The sequence below is a fragment of the Agelaius tricolor genome, unplaced genomic scaffold (genome assembly GCF_023055355.1).
Source record: "Agelaius tricolor isolate 1412-34295 unplaced genomic scaffold, bAgeTri1.0.p SCAF_16, whole genome shotgun sequence".
In the NCBI taxonomy this organism is placed as follows: Eukaryota; Metazoa; Chordata; class Aves; order Passeriformes; family Icteridae; genus Agelaius; species Agelaius tricolor.
Window position 1 is genome coordinate 18,049,010 of NW_027269276.1, and position 17,528 is coordinate 18,066,537.

Below are 17,528 nucleotides of genomic sequence, written 5' to 3' on the forward strand. Positions count from 1 at the left end.
GGTGTGGATGCACATCCATTTGTTTGGCTGACAGAGTAGAACAATTCAAACACCATCACTTCTGGCACCTGGAACAAAGCAGCTGCTCATGGGGTCAGAGGGCTGAGCAAGAAGAGCAGAGGGGAGACACTTTGAACTGGAGAGTTCCCTGATCCCCTGCATTCTACAGCCCTGCAAACAGCTGCATGCAGGCAGCCAGGAATGGGAACTGTCCAGGACCAACATCCATGTAACCACGGCTCTGCTGTGGGTGCACAGGTCTGTACATCCCAAAAAGCACCACTGGGGATGAGTGTCAGACACTCAAACATCAGAATGGTTTGAGTGAGTTGGTGTTTCGAGCCAACCAAGCCCATCCCAAGTGCCCCAACTCCAAAACCCAAAGGCAAGCCCCAAAGAAGTGACCCTGCACTGTCACTACCATAGCAGGTCCACACACCCACCAAAGCAAGCACAGGACAGTAAAAACAGCCCTGTCCTGCTGTGCTTTTTACACAAGGGTGCTGTTCAAATACCAGCTCCTTCCTCTGTGGCTCTGCAAGTATTTTGCTGAAGAAAATAGCAAAAAAACCACCCTGTGCAAGGCAGCACCCAACACACTCCTTCAGAGGCTGACCCAGTCACAAACACCAGGCAGGAAATGGGAACCTTCAGAACCGCTTCAAATTCTCATTTCTTTACCTTGGAAGAAACTCTCTTCAGGCTGCCTCCTTAATAAGAATTGCAAATATTAGTTTAAAAAGAAAACCTTTGAACTAACACTCAAAGAAGCCAGTTGTTTTGGCATTTGACTACTTTTAGGTGCAATTATACAGATTCTTCGGGTTCTACTAAGTTTTTACTGTGTCTTCTCCACTTTGAGAGGACTTTAACTGTGCCCAAGTAGAATCCTTTTGAGCAGGAACTGCTACTCTATTCTGATTATCTGCTGGGAAACAGAGTCTGCATCCCTCATCTGGTGAAACCACTGCAACAAACAATTTTTCTGAAAGCAATAAGCAAATATGCAAGCTTTTAATTTGAAATATTGGGACTATCTTCCTTCAGCTCTCAAATTCCTCAAATCAGAAAGCAACAAAAGCTTCATCTGTTGTGAATTAAAATGCACATGACAAGGCCTATTTGTGGTGTCACAGTACATGGAGAGTCCCTCCCCTCAGACCAGGAAGCCTTTCACATCTCCACGCTTGAGACACAAGCACTGTCCCACAAGACCTAATTTTGAAGCAGATGGCCAAGACATCATCCTTGCACTGCTTGTCCCTGGAAACAAGAGGTGCCACATGGTGCTCTAACATATTAGTTTTTAACCAAGGAAGATACAAAACCAGGAATGTTTTATAAAGACTGGGCAGAAGTATCTTCATGTGCAGTAAGTGGGCACCAGTGAAAACCACCAGGAGAAGACCAAGAAGCCCAGCTTTAGGTAGGTTCTACACTCAATTACCACCAAATTACAGCCAAGAGCCACCTGCTGTCAGGCTTCTCAGCTACTGCCCTGTCCCCAGCAGCTGTATTTGGCTCCTACATCCACACAGGACCACAACCTTTTGCCATCACAAGCCTGGCAACAAGGACAGGCACCACACCACGGCCTGGAGAAGCTGTGCTGGGCTCCATGCTTCTCCAGAGGGAGGACACATCCCTCCAAAGCCAAATCCTTGTTTCTCCCTTTTTACTAGGCAGTGGCAATGCCTATCAGCTCTGGGCTCCACCAGTTCCAAAAAGTTGCCCAAAATTCAAGGCAAGACTGCTGGCAATGCCAAAATGTGCCACAACTGCCCAAGAGGCTTTCACAAGGGCTTACTCACTTCTTCCAAGTGACTTTGCTGCTGTCAAAAGTTATCTACGTCAGGTTTTGGATCTGAAATGATTCCCAACATCTGGAAGAAGTTCTCAGTCTTTAAAAACAAGGAAAAGACTCAATGCCAACGGTTCTGTTTGAGTGTTGTGTATGTACAGTGGTTCAAACTCTCACCACAGTGAGCTGCTCTGAGTACCAGAGATTGTGACCTGGCATTGCTACACCTCCTAAACAAGGGGTCACTCCTGCAAGAGCCTCTGTGCCTACATGGGCATTCCAAATTCAGGCAAGGAACACACCTGTGAAGTACAAACCCAGTAACACTTGAAACAACTACTGAGGGAAGCCCTGGATGGCAGTTTTCAAAGCATTCATTTAAACAGTGTTTCCATCACAGCTCAAGATCAAAAGCTAAGAGCAAGGCAAGGAATTCCATACAGGCCAAGCTCAGGGTTTCCAACACTCCCAACACCAAACATCCAGGATGGTGAAGATACTTGAATATTATCAGCATTTCCATTATCAAATTAGTAATTATTTTTCTCCACCTGAATGCCTCATCCCCTCAGAGCCTCCTGCACCAATATCCCCCACAAAAAGCCAGCAGCCCTCTCCCAAACCTGAGGCATCTGTATTCTGGGCTGTGCTCAAATGCACCATTTGGCATTACTGAGCAGCTACAAACCCTCCCAAGGTGTTTTACAATAAACGAGGCTGCAATTTCCTTGCAGTTGCTGAAGCTCCTAAATGACTTGATGAATCCAGCAGCATTAAGCACTTGTATGCACCCAACGGCCTCCAAACATCCTTTGTGGCTGTCAGGGATCCAGCACAGCCAGGCACAAAGAGAAAACATCACTTACAATACTCAGAGCCTGATAATTACAGAAGTACCAGAAATCTGGAGGACCCTGGAGTTGAGGACTGAGCTATCTGGAAAGAACTTCCAGCCTTATCAGTTACAGACAATTCCAGGTTCTTTTCCCAGTTAACCAGCTCTCCTAAACACAGGAATGAGTTGCTACCTTCTCCAGGAAAAAAAAAAAAAGGCTCCTACAAAGAAATTCCAGATGAAAACATTGACTTGCTGTTAAAACAAGTACAATGTGGAGATCAACCATCACACCTGACACCAACAGCAGAACCACATTCTCATTTGTTTCATTAATGGAGTAAAGGGGAAGAGAAATTAGCTGAGAAATAGAAAACTGAAAACCATTCAACAGGTGCCAAAGACACAGGACTGCCCTACATTTCCAAAGGGCATTGGAGCTCTGGGGTTTATTTGCTGTTAGAAACTTGAACTCGTGCAAGGTTAAAACTAAGGGGTCAGAGTTTGGGACAAGTATAAAAGGGGAATCCATGTTTTTGTTTTTAATGATGCTTTAACACCCAGAAATACCTCATTTTGCATCAACTGCAGTCTCACAGCTTCCACTTTATAGCAGAAACAACCCTTCTACTTTGCACAGCAGGGATGGTCCTGCTCACTGAAATTAAACCCACAGGGAATAGCTACAACTGTATTTACTATTTAGTTTTAGCTTTCTGGAAATAAACATTTAAAAGTAGCTCAAAAAAAAATTAGTGTTTTCAGTTTCACTTTGAAACATCCCAGAACACATTGATTCCCATCTGCACCCCAAGGCCTCTAAGGAAAAGGCTGCATTGCTGTGATTTTGGGAAAACTACATTGAGACAAAAGCAACCAGCATCAAATGTTTTCACACATGGCCAACCACAAGATTTGCATTTGGACTAACAGAAACATAAAGCACAAAGCAAATGGGTCATATCTAAGTACTAAGTTGAAATTCCTCTAGAGACTTAACAAGACTTTTCTACCTGGTAATGCTGAAATTTAAAGTAACACTAAAAAAAAAATTCTATAAATACTCAGAATTACATGTCTTGGCAGTCAGGAACAGACACCATGTCATTTCCAAAAGCTTTGGAGTGATTGCTTATACAAGATTCCAGGAATGCTTTGTCACAACCAAGTTTATTCCATTCCTTGGAAATATTAAATGCATTCCTACCATAATGAAACACCTTATAAACACCACATGACAGAAACATGGGGTTTCACAAAGCATTTCCTCCCAGCATCATAACATTCAGGCCCCTGACATGAATTTTATTATCAAATAAGTAACCACAGGGAGGTTTGCTAATGCACCTCGGGCTGTGAGAGGGCCCGGATGGAAGCAGCACCAGCCTCCAGTGCTTCCACCCACAGACTCCCACCTAATCCTTGTCAGGCAGCTCCAAGCACTCCCAACTTCCAAGATGTCATCTTCAGCATTAAATACAGCTTTAAGCACGACCCTGTACTACAAGCAGCAATTCCTGTTGCTCACTGGCAAGTCATCCCTGTTTTGGGCAATACCTTTGGAATGTGCTGCCCACAGTATGCTGAATTACACCAGGATTGGGAAGATTTCCTAAGTTCTGCCTGAAATTCAGGATGTTTTGTCCAAGCAAGTGAAGCCACTGTTTAACAAGACCCCTCCTGTAACAATGGGTTTGTACTTGTCATCACAGAGCTCTATTTAACCAGGGCTGTGAACTCCAGGGGCCTCTGGGAAAAGGCACTCCTCAACAAAGAGGGGTTTTTAACTCCTGAGTGGTCTGGGGTTTGGACTTATTTTAATGGCAAAGCTTCTACCAGCAAGGACCTCACCTTGCTTCCAAAGAAGTCATCCAGGTCCACAATGTAAATGAGAAACCTGTACTTGATACAAATACCCTGATGTTACATCTGACCTGGTCTGCTCTAAAAAATCCAATTTAAAGCCTTTAATCAAAAGAAAAGGTATTTTTGAGCTAGACTAAGTTTTGTTGGATCCAAGAATGCCACATCCTTCCAGAGCAAACTCAGGTCTGAAGCTAAACATGCTCACAATCATGCAGGCCAGGCACAACACCCAGCCTCATCCAGGATCCTGATCCCTGCTGTGGGGTGGGGAAAGAAAACAAGAGGCTCAACTCCTTTTTCTGCCACCTCAGAGCTTCATCCCAGTATTTTCAATACCTCAACATTACAAAGTCCAGGAAGAATGAATATGGTCAGTGACATCACAACAATGTCATTGGAATGCTCCAGAAAAAGGCAGGCAAAAAGGGGAAATTAATCCCACCTGGTAATACTGGAATTGCACAAGGTTACAACAAAGCAAGGAGAATACTGGGCCAAGCCAGGCTACAGAGAAACATCATGTGCTCTACTCAAGAGCAGAAATAAATATGCCATTCTAAACATTTTTCAAGTTTATTTTCAGAAAAAATCTAGAGCAAAAATGGAAATAGCAATCTGATATTAAAAAAAAATAAAAAAAGAAGTGGCAGTGGATTAATTGGACAAAAGTTCAGAGAGGAAGAATATGGGGAAGACATTTAACTGTGGGAAAATACCTTTGGGAGGAGAAGCCTTTTGTTCCACAGCACCTCTATGTCTAGGTTTTTACAGTCCCTTGCTAACTTATTCTGCCAGCAGCTGGAAAACCACCAGAAACTCGCCTGTTTACTTAGACAACTAAAATTCCAAATACCATGGCAAATGGCTCTCTGCTCCACCTAATCACAGGGAGAGGATGGGAGGAATACTCAAGTCTCAGCCAACCAACAGCACAAGGTTAAGGGGTTATTCATACCCCTATTTTTGCATTTGGAGAGCAAGGGGAATTCTTGTTGTGCGACACATGGAGACAAATCAGATTATGAGCATAAGTGCCAAATACTGTACAAAACCCACCATTAAACACCTGAAATCCTGCTTATGCTCAGACAAGAAAGAGCAAGTGTAAAATATTCTGAATATCTGAGACCTGCCTGGCTCACTGCAGGTTCAGTGGCCTTAGGGAGGCCAAGTGATGAGAGTTTGGCACTGAGCAGATGTCTCCAAAAGCCCATTCCACACTAAGGGGTGAATCACAGGCTCTGTGAACAGCAACTTAGGCACAAGTTAGCTCTTACTTCTGCAAAGTCTCCATCAGATCAAATCCCTTCCCTGAAAAGTTCATGTTTTTTCACACACAGCTTGCATTTGGAAATGACCAAATGGATGGGAGAAAAAATTTAATTTAGACCATTCAACCATAGCCCTGTCAGCTAGTAACTGCTCAAATGGAGTGTTTTAATACAGAGTTACACCTGCCATGGCTCAGATACCTCCTTGAAAATATTCTGTGGCTCCCTGTTCCATTTTCCTTTCCCTGCAGCTGCAAAACAAAACCCCATTTATACCTTACACTGGATCATCAAAAAAATCACTCATTAGAGAGCACAAGACCCACAGCTAAAGTTTTCAGGCTGCACATTACATCTCCCTTGAACAAATAAGTTCAAAGCACTCAAAAATGTAACCACAACCATCACTATTTGCTCCCAAGAACCCACGGCAGACACACACGGACCAAAGCCATCAGTACTTGACTGGAACAAGTGAATCACAGCTCAGCAACCGAGGATCCGCAGCAGGATCCCGAGCCAATGTGACTCCAGAAAAGGTTTACTGAACCAGAAAAGCAGCAGCAGCAATCCTGGTTGGGTGCCAAACACAAGGAAATAAACAGAACAGAGCCCTGGAAGATTTCACCAGCAGCCACAGGAGTGAGGATGAGCAAATCCTGAAGCATTGGCCAAAGTCAGGCCAGTTACCCCAGAAATGTGATGGCAGGAAAATGGCATTTAACAGCCATCCTCAGCAACTGAGAGCTTTCCTACCCTCTCCTGATGTGTTCCAGGGCCTAAGCTGGTTTTGGGCCCTGAGTTTACCCACGATATTCTCAACAGACAGACTTTGTGCAGCCTGCTCTGCTAAAGCAGGAGGAACCACTGCAAACGCCAGGCAGTAACTGGAGCAGGAGAGCAGCCTCGGGAAGGTCAGGGGTGGTTCTGCAGAGCCCAGCACAGGGTCAGGCCTCCAGCTGCCACCCCGGGGATGGGGCAGAACAAGGGGCTCGTCACCTCAACCCATTGCTCTCCACTATTTCTGCAACTCACAGGTCTAGGACACAAGTCAAACAGCTTCAGGGTGGTTTAAGAGGAGGGCAAATCCACTCAGACCAGCAATCAGGACCTTCTCTAATAAATTCATTCACAAAGAACATGCAGGTGAGTCCACCAGCCAGGTCTGGAAAATGCAGGAGCAGGAGCACTCACAGCTCCTCACTGGCAGCAACTTTTCCACCACTTGTCTTATGCAAAGATAAGGAGTATGTCAGAGTCTGTTCAATAAAAACAGAATGGGACATGACTTTTGCAATCTTAATCATTAAACACAGACTCACTATTTTAATGGCTCTTTGAAAGAGTAAAAAGCTGAAGGTCCCAACTGTTTGCATGTCTGCCTGCCAACTGTTTCCCTGCCTACATCAGGATCAATAACTGGGAGCAAAGAAACATCCCTGTTTAACCATGAGATCTTCTTTAACTGCAGGGTAATCAGCTAATCCGGGCAGACTCCTTTATTCAGCTCTACATGGGCAATGCTATCATTAAAGTTATAAACTTTAATTTGACTCAAGGAATGCCATTTACTAATTTAGCACGCAAATATTTTTACAGCTGTTTGCATCAAGTTCCATATAAACTACAGGGGATTTATAGCACATGAAGGAACATTTTAAAGTTGCTGTTACAGCCACTGCAGAGCACAGGACAGTTGGAGAAAAGACATTCACTGAGGTATCTCGTATTTAAAGAGATTTACCAACACACACACAACCAGCCCAGCAACTGCTTTCTGGGCACTGGATCCCTCAATATTTAATATCCACAGATTTCTCATGCTATTCCCGTTGGCATACTGGATAAAGGGTAGCAACTTCCTAGTGGCTCTGAGTAATGGCAAAATAAACGGGAACTAAAGAAATCCCATCACCTGAAGAAAAGTGACCTGAATCGAGAACTTGATGGTGAGCTGGAGCCAAACCCTGCCACGAACATTTAGAAAAGGATGCTAAACTGCTTCAATGGCTTGATTTTTTTCCCCAAAAACTTAGGAGGCAAGACATAAGACGTAGATACTTTGATCTAAAGAAGGCAGATGTTATTTCAAACTCTATTTCAGTTTTAAAGAGACGCGCTTAAAAACTGAGGGTAAAAAAAGTTACGGTTGTGAAGGGATTGCTCGTACCCCTCCTGGTCTGTGCTGGAAATAAACACAAGGTTCAACCTCTGTGTGTGGCGGGGGGAAGGGAAGGGAGACGGCAACAAAACCAGAGCGGTGCCTCTCCTGGAATTCCAGGGCTTGCCATGGACTCCGCGGGTTAGCGAAGGAGCTGGAGGAGCTACACCCCCCAAACACCATGAGGACGGAGGGGAGTCAAGAAAAAAACATAGATTACGGCCCCCAGCTCGCAACCACACAAAGAAAGAGGAGCCCTTTCAGTGCCAAAGGCCTCGTTCCCGACGCTTCCACAGCAGGAAGCGAGATCCTGGCCGGGCCCAAGGGGCCTCCCGGGAGAATGGGGGGACGAGGAGTCCTCTCCACCCCCAGGGTGTACCGAGAGGAGTCGCTCCCCCCGCCCCTCCAGCGTCGGAGATACCGAGTTGAGCCCCCTCCGGCCCCGGGGGGTACTCAGGAGCCCGCTCCAGCCCCGGGGTTACCGATAAGTGTGTGTGAGGCCCTGGTCCGCGGACGCGCCGGGCCCGGTGCCCCGCAGGAGGCCGCTGGCCCGTCCCGCCACCCCCCACGCCCCTTCCCCGGTGCGTCCCCCCCAGTCCCGGCGCCGGGGGGCCGCACCTGGATGACCTCGTTGACCTCGCGGATGCACTCCACCATGTGCTGCAGGATCTGCTCGGCCGTCAGCACCTCGTAGCGATAATCCTCCTCCTGCTCGGGGCCGCCGCCGGGGCCCGGTCCGCCGCCCAGGCCGCCACCGCCGCCGCCGCCGCCGGGGCCCAGCCCGCCCGTCTCACTGCCCAACAGCCCGTCGCGCTCCCCGCCGACGCGCAGCCCGGGCTCCACCAGCTCGACTTCGCCCAGGTCCAGATTATCGTCGGGCTCGTCTTCTTCCTCGTCCTCCTCGTCCTCCTCCGCGCCGCTGTCCTCACTGCACTCCTCGTCCTCGTCGAACTCGTAGTTGTACCCCTCGTCCGAGTCCATGGCGAGGCGCTGAGGGAGCGGCGGCGGCTCCCGCGGCCTCCCCGCGCCCGGCCCCGCCGCCGCCGCCGTTGGCCCCGGCCCGGCCCGGCCCCGCCGCGCCTCAACCGCCGCCAACAAAGGGCCGCGGCCGCCGCGCTCCGTCACCGCGCGCCCCGCGCGTCACCGCCGCCCGCCCGCGCCTGCGCGCCCGCCACCATCTCACCCCGCCCGCCGCCGCCGCCATCTTGGGTGCGCGACACGCCCCCAGCCAGCCCCCGCCCGCCTCATGCCCGCGCCGCCATGTTGAGTGTGGCGCGGCGCCAGGGTGGGTGCGGCAGGGAACCGGCGCGGAATCACCGCGGAATCACCGCACCCACTGGGGTGGAAAAGACCTCCGAAAGCATCGACTCCAACCTGAGACCCAACACCGTGCTGTCAACCAGACCACGGCACTGAGTGCTACGTCCAGTCCTTCCTTGGACACCTCCACGGATGGGGACTCCACTATGTCTCCATCCAATGCTTGACAGCCCTTTCCATGGAGAAATTCCTCCTGATGTCCAACCTGAGGCTCCCCTGGCACAGCTTGAGGACTTCTCCTCTTGTCCTGTTTCCTGTCCCCTGGGAGCAGAGCCCGACCTCCCCAGCTGTGCCCTCCTGTCAGGGAGTTGTGCAGAGCCACAAGGTCCCTCCTGAGCCTCCTTTTCTCCAGGCTGAGTCCCGCCTGCTCCCTCGGCTGCTCCTGGTGCTACACAGTATTAAGCGGTTGGGATGGACCTTAAAGCTCATCTCATTCCACCCCCTGCTATGGACAGGGACACCTTCCACTATGGGGCTCCATGCCCCATCCAACCCGGCCTTGGACACTTCCAGGGATCCAGGGGCAGCCACAGCTGCTCTGGGCACCCTGTGCCAGGGCCTCACCACCCTCACAGGGAGGAATTTCTCCCCAATATGTAACTTAAATTTTCCCTTTTTCAGTTTGTACCCATTACTCTGTCCTATCCCTACAGTTCCTGATGAAGCTGGGGGGGTGGGGGAGCAGAAGGTTTGGGGGGTCACCAGCTTCTCCTTCTGCCCACCCGGTGATGGGACATGAGGTGGAGTTGGGGCATGGAGCCCTCATGAACTGTGCTGTGGGCCAAGCGTGGAGAAAACTTCCAGTGCCACCATTAAATTGAGTGGTCTCTGGCAAGCGACTTGTGAGGACAATGTGATGGAAATGTGAGGAAAAGGTATAGGAAAACAGATTGCACTGCCTCAAAATCAGAATAAAATTGTACTGAAACCCTCCAGGCAGAAATTCCTAGTCATTCCATGGGATAAACATGAGCCCACTGTCCCTGGGGGGACCCTGACTGTGCCAGGTGGCATCTCCAATCTCCAGTGTTGTCTTCTAGTCTGTGAAGATGTACTACTTGGGTTTTCACTGGTGCCAGGCTTGATTCCCTTTATTCTCTGTTAATTTGGCATTTTGCAGGGAGAAGAACACAAAAGTGGTTTCACCCCCAGACCAGGGATAGACTTTTTTACCTCCTGGAGTTGACAAGTGCCCTGGGCAGTTCAGGAATGCTGTTCCCAGGTGGTCTCATCCCTGCTAGAGCCTCTCACCTGAACACTGAGCTGCTACAAAGGGCAGGATGAACACTGAGGTGCTGCAGGGGCTGAGCACCCTTTGTCTCAGCCTTCCCTGCCTCCAGCATCAGCTGTGCTCAGGCTGACATGGAGGAGGCTCACTGGGCTCATTGTCTGCAGCCGTTCGGGGAGCTCACGGAACTCCGGTTGGCTTGGAAACAAGGCTGCAGTCTGGCCCAGAGGAGAACCAGCTGCTCCCCTCTCTCCACCACTGTCCTCATTCACCGTGGATGTGAGAGCCTGGCACAGCCCCAGGAGGGCTCCAGGGTTACCTTCTCCTGCTGGTGCTCACCTTCCACTTCCTCATGCCCTGGGGAATAATTTTTTGCTGGGGTGAAGTGAGGCCATTCGGATGTGGTGATGTTATTCACCCACTCTGCTCGGATGAAGATGAGATTCATCAGGGCAGTATGTGGTGTAGGTGTGACAAATTTCATCAGCTCTTTGGGACAGGAGTCATCTGCTGCAGCAGAATCCTGCTTCCTGCTTCTGTCTCATACAAATCCCTTGTGAAACAGGAAGAAAATTAGAAGACACATCCCAAAGGGTGTTTATTTCCTGCTGGAACACAGCATAATGATGGCCGCAGTGACAGGGGTTTACACATGCAGGTGCCCTCAGGGATCTGAGCAGATTAAGTGTCCCATGGCCTGGCAGATGTCTCTAGAACCCTCACTGGGTACCCAGCTTCATCCTCAGACACACAGGCAGCAGCTCCCTGAGCTCTGCTCTGCTCAGGTCAAGAGCACACAGGGCATGCACATTGCCTCATGCCATGCTACCCAGTCAATAAAGCCAGTTCTCTAATTACCCAACTTAGGTGGAATTGCAAAGGCCAGAGCTTTAATCATCCTGCCCTACATAAATGTAAGTAGCCCTGACTTGGTTCAGCTCCAGATGCACCATCTGGACACCTGCCAGGCTGGTACCACGTCATGTGTGGGCTCAGGTGGTTGCTCCAGGTCCTCACCCCATGCTTCATCCCCAAGGGGGACTGTGTATCACCCCCTGGGACTCTGAGCTAGTCCTGCCCAGCTGGTGGCATGCCCAGCTCCTGGCCAACAATGACAAGGTACAAGCCTTTTTGGGGCTGCTCATCTGCCCACGGGACCCCAAGAAAGGCACTGACCAAACAATGGGGTTTGGCTTTATTGGATTTTGGTGGATTTGGACACAAAAATCTTTTGCCAAGGTGATCTTCCCCTCCAGGACAGACCCAGGAGTGTGTTTGGGAAGGAGCTGTTCCTGGGAGCAGGGACTGGCCATTTCCAGGTGCTCCAAGAACCTCCCTACAGCCCTGTCCTGGCCCTGGCCAAGGCTGCAGAGTTCAGCCCAGAGCCTTGCAGGGAGCCCAGAGAGAGAAGGTTCTGGAGCCAGGCTGGGAGAGCTGGGGGTGCTCACCCCAAGGACAAGAGAAGGCTCCAGGGAGACCTCAGAGCCCTGCCAGAGCCTAAAGGGGCTCCAGGAGAGCTGGAGAGGGACTTGAGACAAGGAATGGACAGACAGGACACACGGAATGGCTTCCACTACCAGAGGACAGGGTTAGACAGGGGAGAAATTCTTCCCTGTGAGGGTGGGGAGGCCCTGGCACAGGTTGCCCAGGGCAGCTGTGGCTGCCCATGGAAGGGTTCCAGGCCAGGTTGGACAGGGCTTGGAGCACCCTGGGATGGTGGAAGGTGTCTCTGTCCATGGCAGGGGCTGGAACAAAATGATCTTTAGAGGTAGGGACCTACCTTCCTACCCAAACCATGCTATGATTCTATGATGGTTCTGTGATTCCAGTAATAAATATTTATAAACAGTGATGGGATCATCTCAATGACATCCCACAGATAAAGGAAACCAGTTCTCCTTCTACAGTTCCAGCCTTACCTTTCCCAACTGCAAGACAGGCATCAGCATTTTGCAGCTGGTTACTCCAGCAACAGTTGCACTAATACATCTCAAAAATACTCTTTGGAATGAAGTTTTAGCCGTGCCTTTTGCAAAAGGCTTTTCTTTATTTTGAAATTTCCAACCAACGGTCACATATGAAGCCCTGGTCACCCACCACTTTCTTGTAGGTGGTTGGCAAAAAGTACCTGAGAAAAGCAGGGCTGCTGCCTTTAGCTCATTTGGAGGGGATCTGCACTGTCTCTGGGGATTTTAGGACTCCAGCTACTGAGGAAAGCCAAAAACTGCTCTTCTGCCCACTCTGAAAAATGATTTAGATCTCCATAGACACCTGGTGCTTTTTCACTTTATTCTTGCAAGAGCTTAATTACCCAAGTGATTCTGGTAACTGTTAACACTGAAGCTGACAAGAATAAAATATTGCCTTGCAATCACCTTGCTCCCCAAAGTTAAGCACATGCTTACAGGATTTATGGGAGCGTCGCCTCTGGGCACAGGGAGTTTGTCACGGCGCATCCACAGGCTCTGATTGATTCCAGCTCAGCCCCACAGCCGTGACTGGGAGCAGCCAGGGACAGCAGCCACATGTACTCAGCCTCCACAAGAACTTGCAGCATCTCCTCGTGACAAGCCCTGATTCGTGATGCCAAAATGCTGTGAAAGTGCTGGTGCCCCACACCACAAACCGCCTGCAGATTCAGGGTGAACCTCCCATCCCACCCAGCCTCTTTCCTGCTCCTGCATTCCTTGAGGCAGGCAGGATCTCTGGAAAAAGCCTTTCTTCTCCATCACCAGAGACACACAGAGCTCCCACGCCGGGAGAAAGGAAATCCAGAAGATTTCTCAATTCCTAGGGTTTGATTTTGGGTGTCTGCACAATCTTTAACAACCTCAACCATAAGCATGGGCTGAGCAGCCCCTCGGATCACCACTCCAAAGCTGTGCAAACTGGAGATAACTCAGAAGAAAAAAAAGCTCTGTGATAACATCAACAGGGGAAACACCACCAGGCTGAGCTCGAGTCAGGACCCCAAATCCTCCACACTGATGAACACATCTCACTTCAAGCTTTTCGATTTAAACTCCACTCTCAAGCTCCTGTTGAAATAGCTGAATTGATAAGTGGTGGTCTAGCTGGGAAGGTAGGGATGTGGAAATGAGTTATCCTGTGCTTTGAAAAGTGCTGGAATGCATCCCTGTGCCTCCAAAAGCATCCTGCTATATATACCAGCTTGCTTCAGGCCCCCAAAACATCAAGGTTCCTCGTGGGCTGAGTTGTTAGAGCTGGTGAGAATCACCTGGATGTGGATTTAGCATCTCTTGTTTAGGATCTTCTTTGTGCACATGCTAAAGCTCAACCAAATGTCTCTGGGGGCTCCTGCTGGGTGTTTAAATGGGAGCACCCCTCTGCTTGATGATAAGCAACATCATCCCTGAAATACAAAGATGTGCAACAGGAGGGTCCACACCTGAAAAGACCTGGCACATGCTGACCACACTCCCTCCAGATCACCACCACAAGTAAGGACACTTCAACCCTAAAACCCTTGTGCTTCCAGTCCAAATCCCATCATTATTTTACCAAGGATTAAAGTGAAGGCAAACAAGCAAATGGAGACAGTAGTTTTGCCCATAAAGAGAGGCCAAAATTCAAGTTTGAGGTATTTCCAGGAGATGATCTGTGTTTTCCAAAGCCCTCTTCCAGCCACACCATCAACAGGTCCCTTGAGCTGGAAGTTGCTTCATTCAGGAGCAATTTTCCTAGACAGTGTTGGCTCAAAGAGCAAAGCAAATGGAAAACTCATGCCCTGTGAAGGTGTTCATGAATGGCTTCTCATCAGAGGAAGAATCAGTGTGCAAAACACCCTCCTGGTTAAATGCAGAAGCAGCCAACATTATGGGGAGTTAGGCAGCATAATAAATGGAATTATATATTTTAAAAATGCTGTGATGCAACTGCACTGATAGCCCAAAGGCCACCTTCATGCCCTGAAGTCAAACAAACCAGAAAGACTCAAATGTGACACCAGCTAGGTTTTATAACAATTTATATCAGAATAATTAATTTGGATTGTTACCAAATTCATTGTTGGTAGCAAGCAGGTAATCCAGCAATGTCCTGGCACAGCAGTTTTTTGCAGTCCTCCAGCAAGTCCCAACTTTTGCATCAGAGGGGTTTGTACCTAAGCCAGTACCTAAGCTTTGTACCTAAGCCAGTACAACCCTGCCTGGGGTTCACTCCCTGCATGTTCCTTGCTGAACTACCTTGGAAAAGGCCTCCCAGGTGGTTTTATCAGCCTGCAGATCTGCTCTGAGCCCATGAGCTGATTATTGATGGGCTACTGAAGAGCATCAGCGGCTTCAGGCTGCTGGTGCTCTGTGCCTGCCACAGGACAGAGTGCAAACCAGGTTCTTCCAGCCAAGCTCCAGAGTTAGACACACACTTAAGCAGTTTTTTTTATGTAAAGAAACACTCGAAAATCAGACTGTTAGTCTGGATTAATGCCGGCCAGCTACAGATGAACTTCAATGAGTCATCCCCCAGAGACATCAGGTCCCCTAAAATAGCATCAGCAACTGAATCTGTAGAAAGGCTGGAATATTTGGACTGAAAGCTCTGATCACAATGCTTTACATAAGCTGGCAAACATGCCACCTTCCCCAGGCTGAAATGAGAATTCGCCTCAAGCCAGGGCACTCCCACAGTTCTGTCTCTTGCGCTGGGAAGCACAGTCCTGACATTGCCTGATGGAAGACAGCAACAAACTGCCTTGTTTGGGGTGTTCTTCCTTCCACTGAAATTTTAATTCAGTGAAACTACTTGAGAGATACTGAAATCAACCAAATACAGTCAGAAAATGGTGGTAACAGCTGGTGCTCCAGAAGTTTGCACAGGGAAAAGCAACAAACCCAGCTCGAGATCACAGAGGTTTTATGCAGACTGGCAGCAGGAAACTTGAACACAAGGAATGACAGGGGCCACTTTCCAGAGGTCTGACACAGGCTGGAATACAGGTGTTCTCTTTTCCTGCTGTGTGATGAGGACAGAGATAGAGAAGGGCCACAAAATCCTGGAAGAATAGTGAGGAAGCAGCCTGGCATGTGCCATTGTGTTGAATTTGGGTCCTGCCACCTCTGTAGGGAAAACAAGGCATGATTGTCAGGAGCCTGAGGGAACCAACAAGCTTTAATTGACCCTTTAATTGGTCCCTCTCCTGAGACCTCCACCCATGAACTCCATAAGTTCCATTCTTTCTGAGATCCAGGCAACCATTTCCTCCTGATCTCTGCTATGAGTGTACCTGCTCCTAGGTATTCCTAAATTGATGTTGGACTTCACTTGGTGCCTTTAATTCTCTGTTGGTCAAGCCCTGTGCTCTGTTAGCCTGGCTGTGGAGGTACACCCACCTGGTAAGGCTGTGCCTGTCCTTGGCTCCTGGCTCACCTTCCCATTAGATGGACTTTGCTGTTTTACACAGCTGGAAAAGAAAGATGCAGTGCTGTGTAGGTGTTGAGCTCATGGCAACACCATTTGGCTCTCTTGGACCCCCTTCCTGATGGAGCCCAGCTTCTCTATCTCTAGGTGACCCTTAGTCCCCTCCCTATGGATGGGGAGCTCCCCATGAGCTCCCTATAAATTTTCACTAACCTCATTAAATACCCACAATCCCATTTAGACCCAAACCTGTGATCTCCTCCTGGTGCCTCATTTCCCCACAAGTTTTTCACCTCCACGTCACCCCCAAGAACTTCACTGGAACCTCACAGCCTTCTTCAACACTGGAGAGCACCTCCCTCCATCTCTCCCCAGCCCCACTGAAACCCTTCCATGTCTTCCCAGCTATTTTTCTTTCCCCATCAGTCTCCAGCTTTGTGCTGGTGCTATTCTAACCTTTGACAACAAGTTTCTTGTGTTTTTTTTTCTACAAAAAGCTTTTTTCCTGTTGATCCTGTTCTCTCTACACTGCTCCCATGAGGGGACAATACCTTACATTCCCCACCAGACCTTTCCATAGCTATGTCCTGCTCACACAGAATGGTTTTTCCTCTTGTGTGATGGGGCCATCTCCCTTGTCACACTTTCTCCTGTGCCATTTGTTTAATTTCCTCCTTGCTCCCATGCCTCTGGCTTGTCTCCCAGCACGCCTGATACCTTGGAGTTTTCTGGGACAACAGGTTTTTAATAATTTGATGGAGTGAGTTCCCTTGTAGGTTTGTGCTGGCAATTAGATGGGTAAGACCTGGGCTTAAGGCCCTTATTTGAGTTGGGGATTGCTAAGGAAAGCAGAGCTGGAGGGAGGAAGCAAATTAAATAGAGTTCATCTGAGGTTAAGGCTTTCCTTGGAAAAGCCAAGCACTGCATGGAAAGCATCCCTGCACCACTTCATTGTGAGGATCCACCATGGAATAAAGCCCCTTTTATTTGTACAACCCAATCAATATTTCACTGGCCACATATAAAATATCCTTGGAAACCAGTGCAAAGGATGATTTATATATTGCTCATAAAAATACACAGCACCAACAGAAGATGCTTTAACCCAAGGTGGATCCAAAGCATGGGCAAGGGGTGCTGGTTTTAAACTGAGAGAGGTCTAGTTAGGTTAGATACAAGGAAGAATTTATTTACAATGAGGGTGGTTGGGCCCTGGTGTAGGTTGCCCAGAAAAGCTGTAGGTGCCCCATCCCTGGAAGTGTCCAAAGCCAGGTTGGACACAGGGCCTGGAGCAAGGTGGGATAGAGGAAGATGTCCCTGCTCATGGCTGGAGCTGGAATTAAATGATCTTTACGATCACTTTCAGCCCAAAACACTACATGATTCCACGAAAGCAGCAGAGGTGAAATACGTGATTTAAACCATCAATCTCCTCAAACCCGGTGCAGGTTGCTGAAGCTCCCTGGCGGCAGTAATCATGGCTGGGGTGGGGGGGCCTGTAAAGCCTGAAGGCTGGCACAGAAATGATTTTCGGTGGGGAGCTGCAGGGGCTTCCGTACCTTATTACAAGAGAAGGAGGGAAGGATGGACTGCCGGGGGAGGCTGTGGGCCAGCGGGGGGAACGCCGTGAGGGCGGGCCCGAGCTGCCATTTCGCGGCCGCCCGGCCCCC

At 49.0% G+C, this 17,528-nt stretch overlaps 1 protein-coding gene across 3 annotated transcripts in view; it reads right to left on the reverse strand.

The window, feature by feature from the left end:
* The window catches only part of ARIH1 (ariadne RBR E3 ubiquitin protein ligase 1), a 51,649-nt gene extending 42,570 nt beyond the window's left edge, over positions 1–9,079 (reverse strand). For 2 of the 3 annotated variants that reach the window (XM_071441915.1, XM_071441914.1), the window contains exon 1: positions 8,553–9,079. In XM_071441915.1, coding sequence (XP_071298016.1) covers positions 8,553–8,915 — 363 coding nt within the window. In that variant the 5' untranslated portion in view covers positions 8,916–9,079. The remainder of the gene's footprint in view (positions 1–8,552) is intronic. The other variant, XM_071441913.1, reaches the window with a different exon arrangement.
* Positions 9,080–17,528: the final 8,449 nt, after the last annotated feature.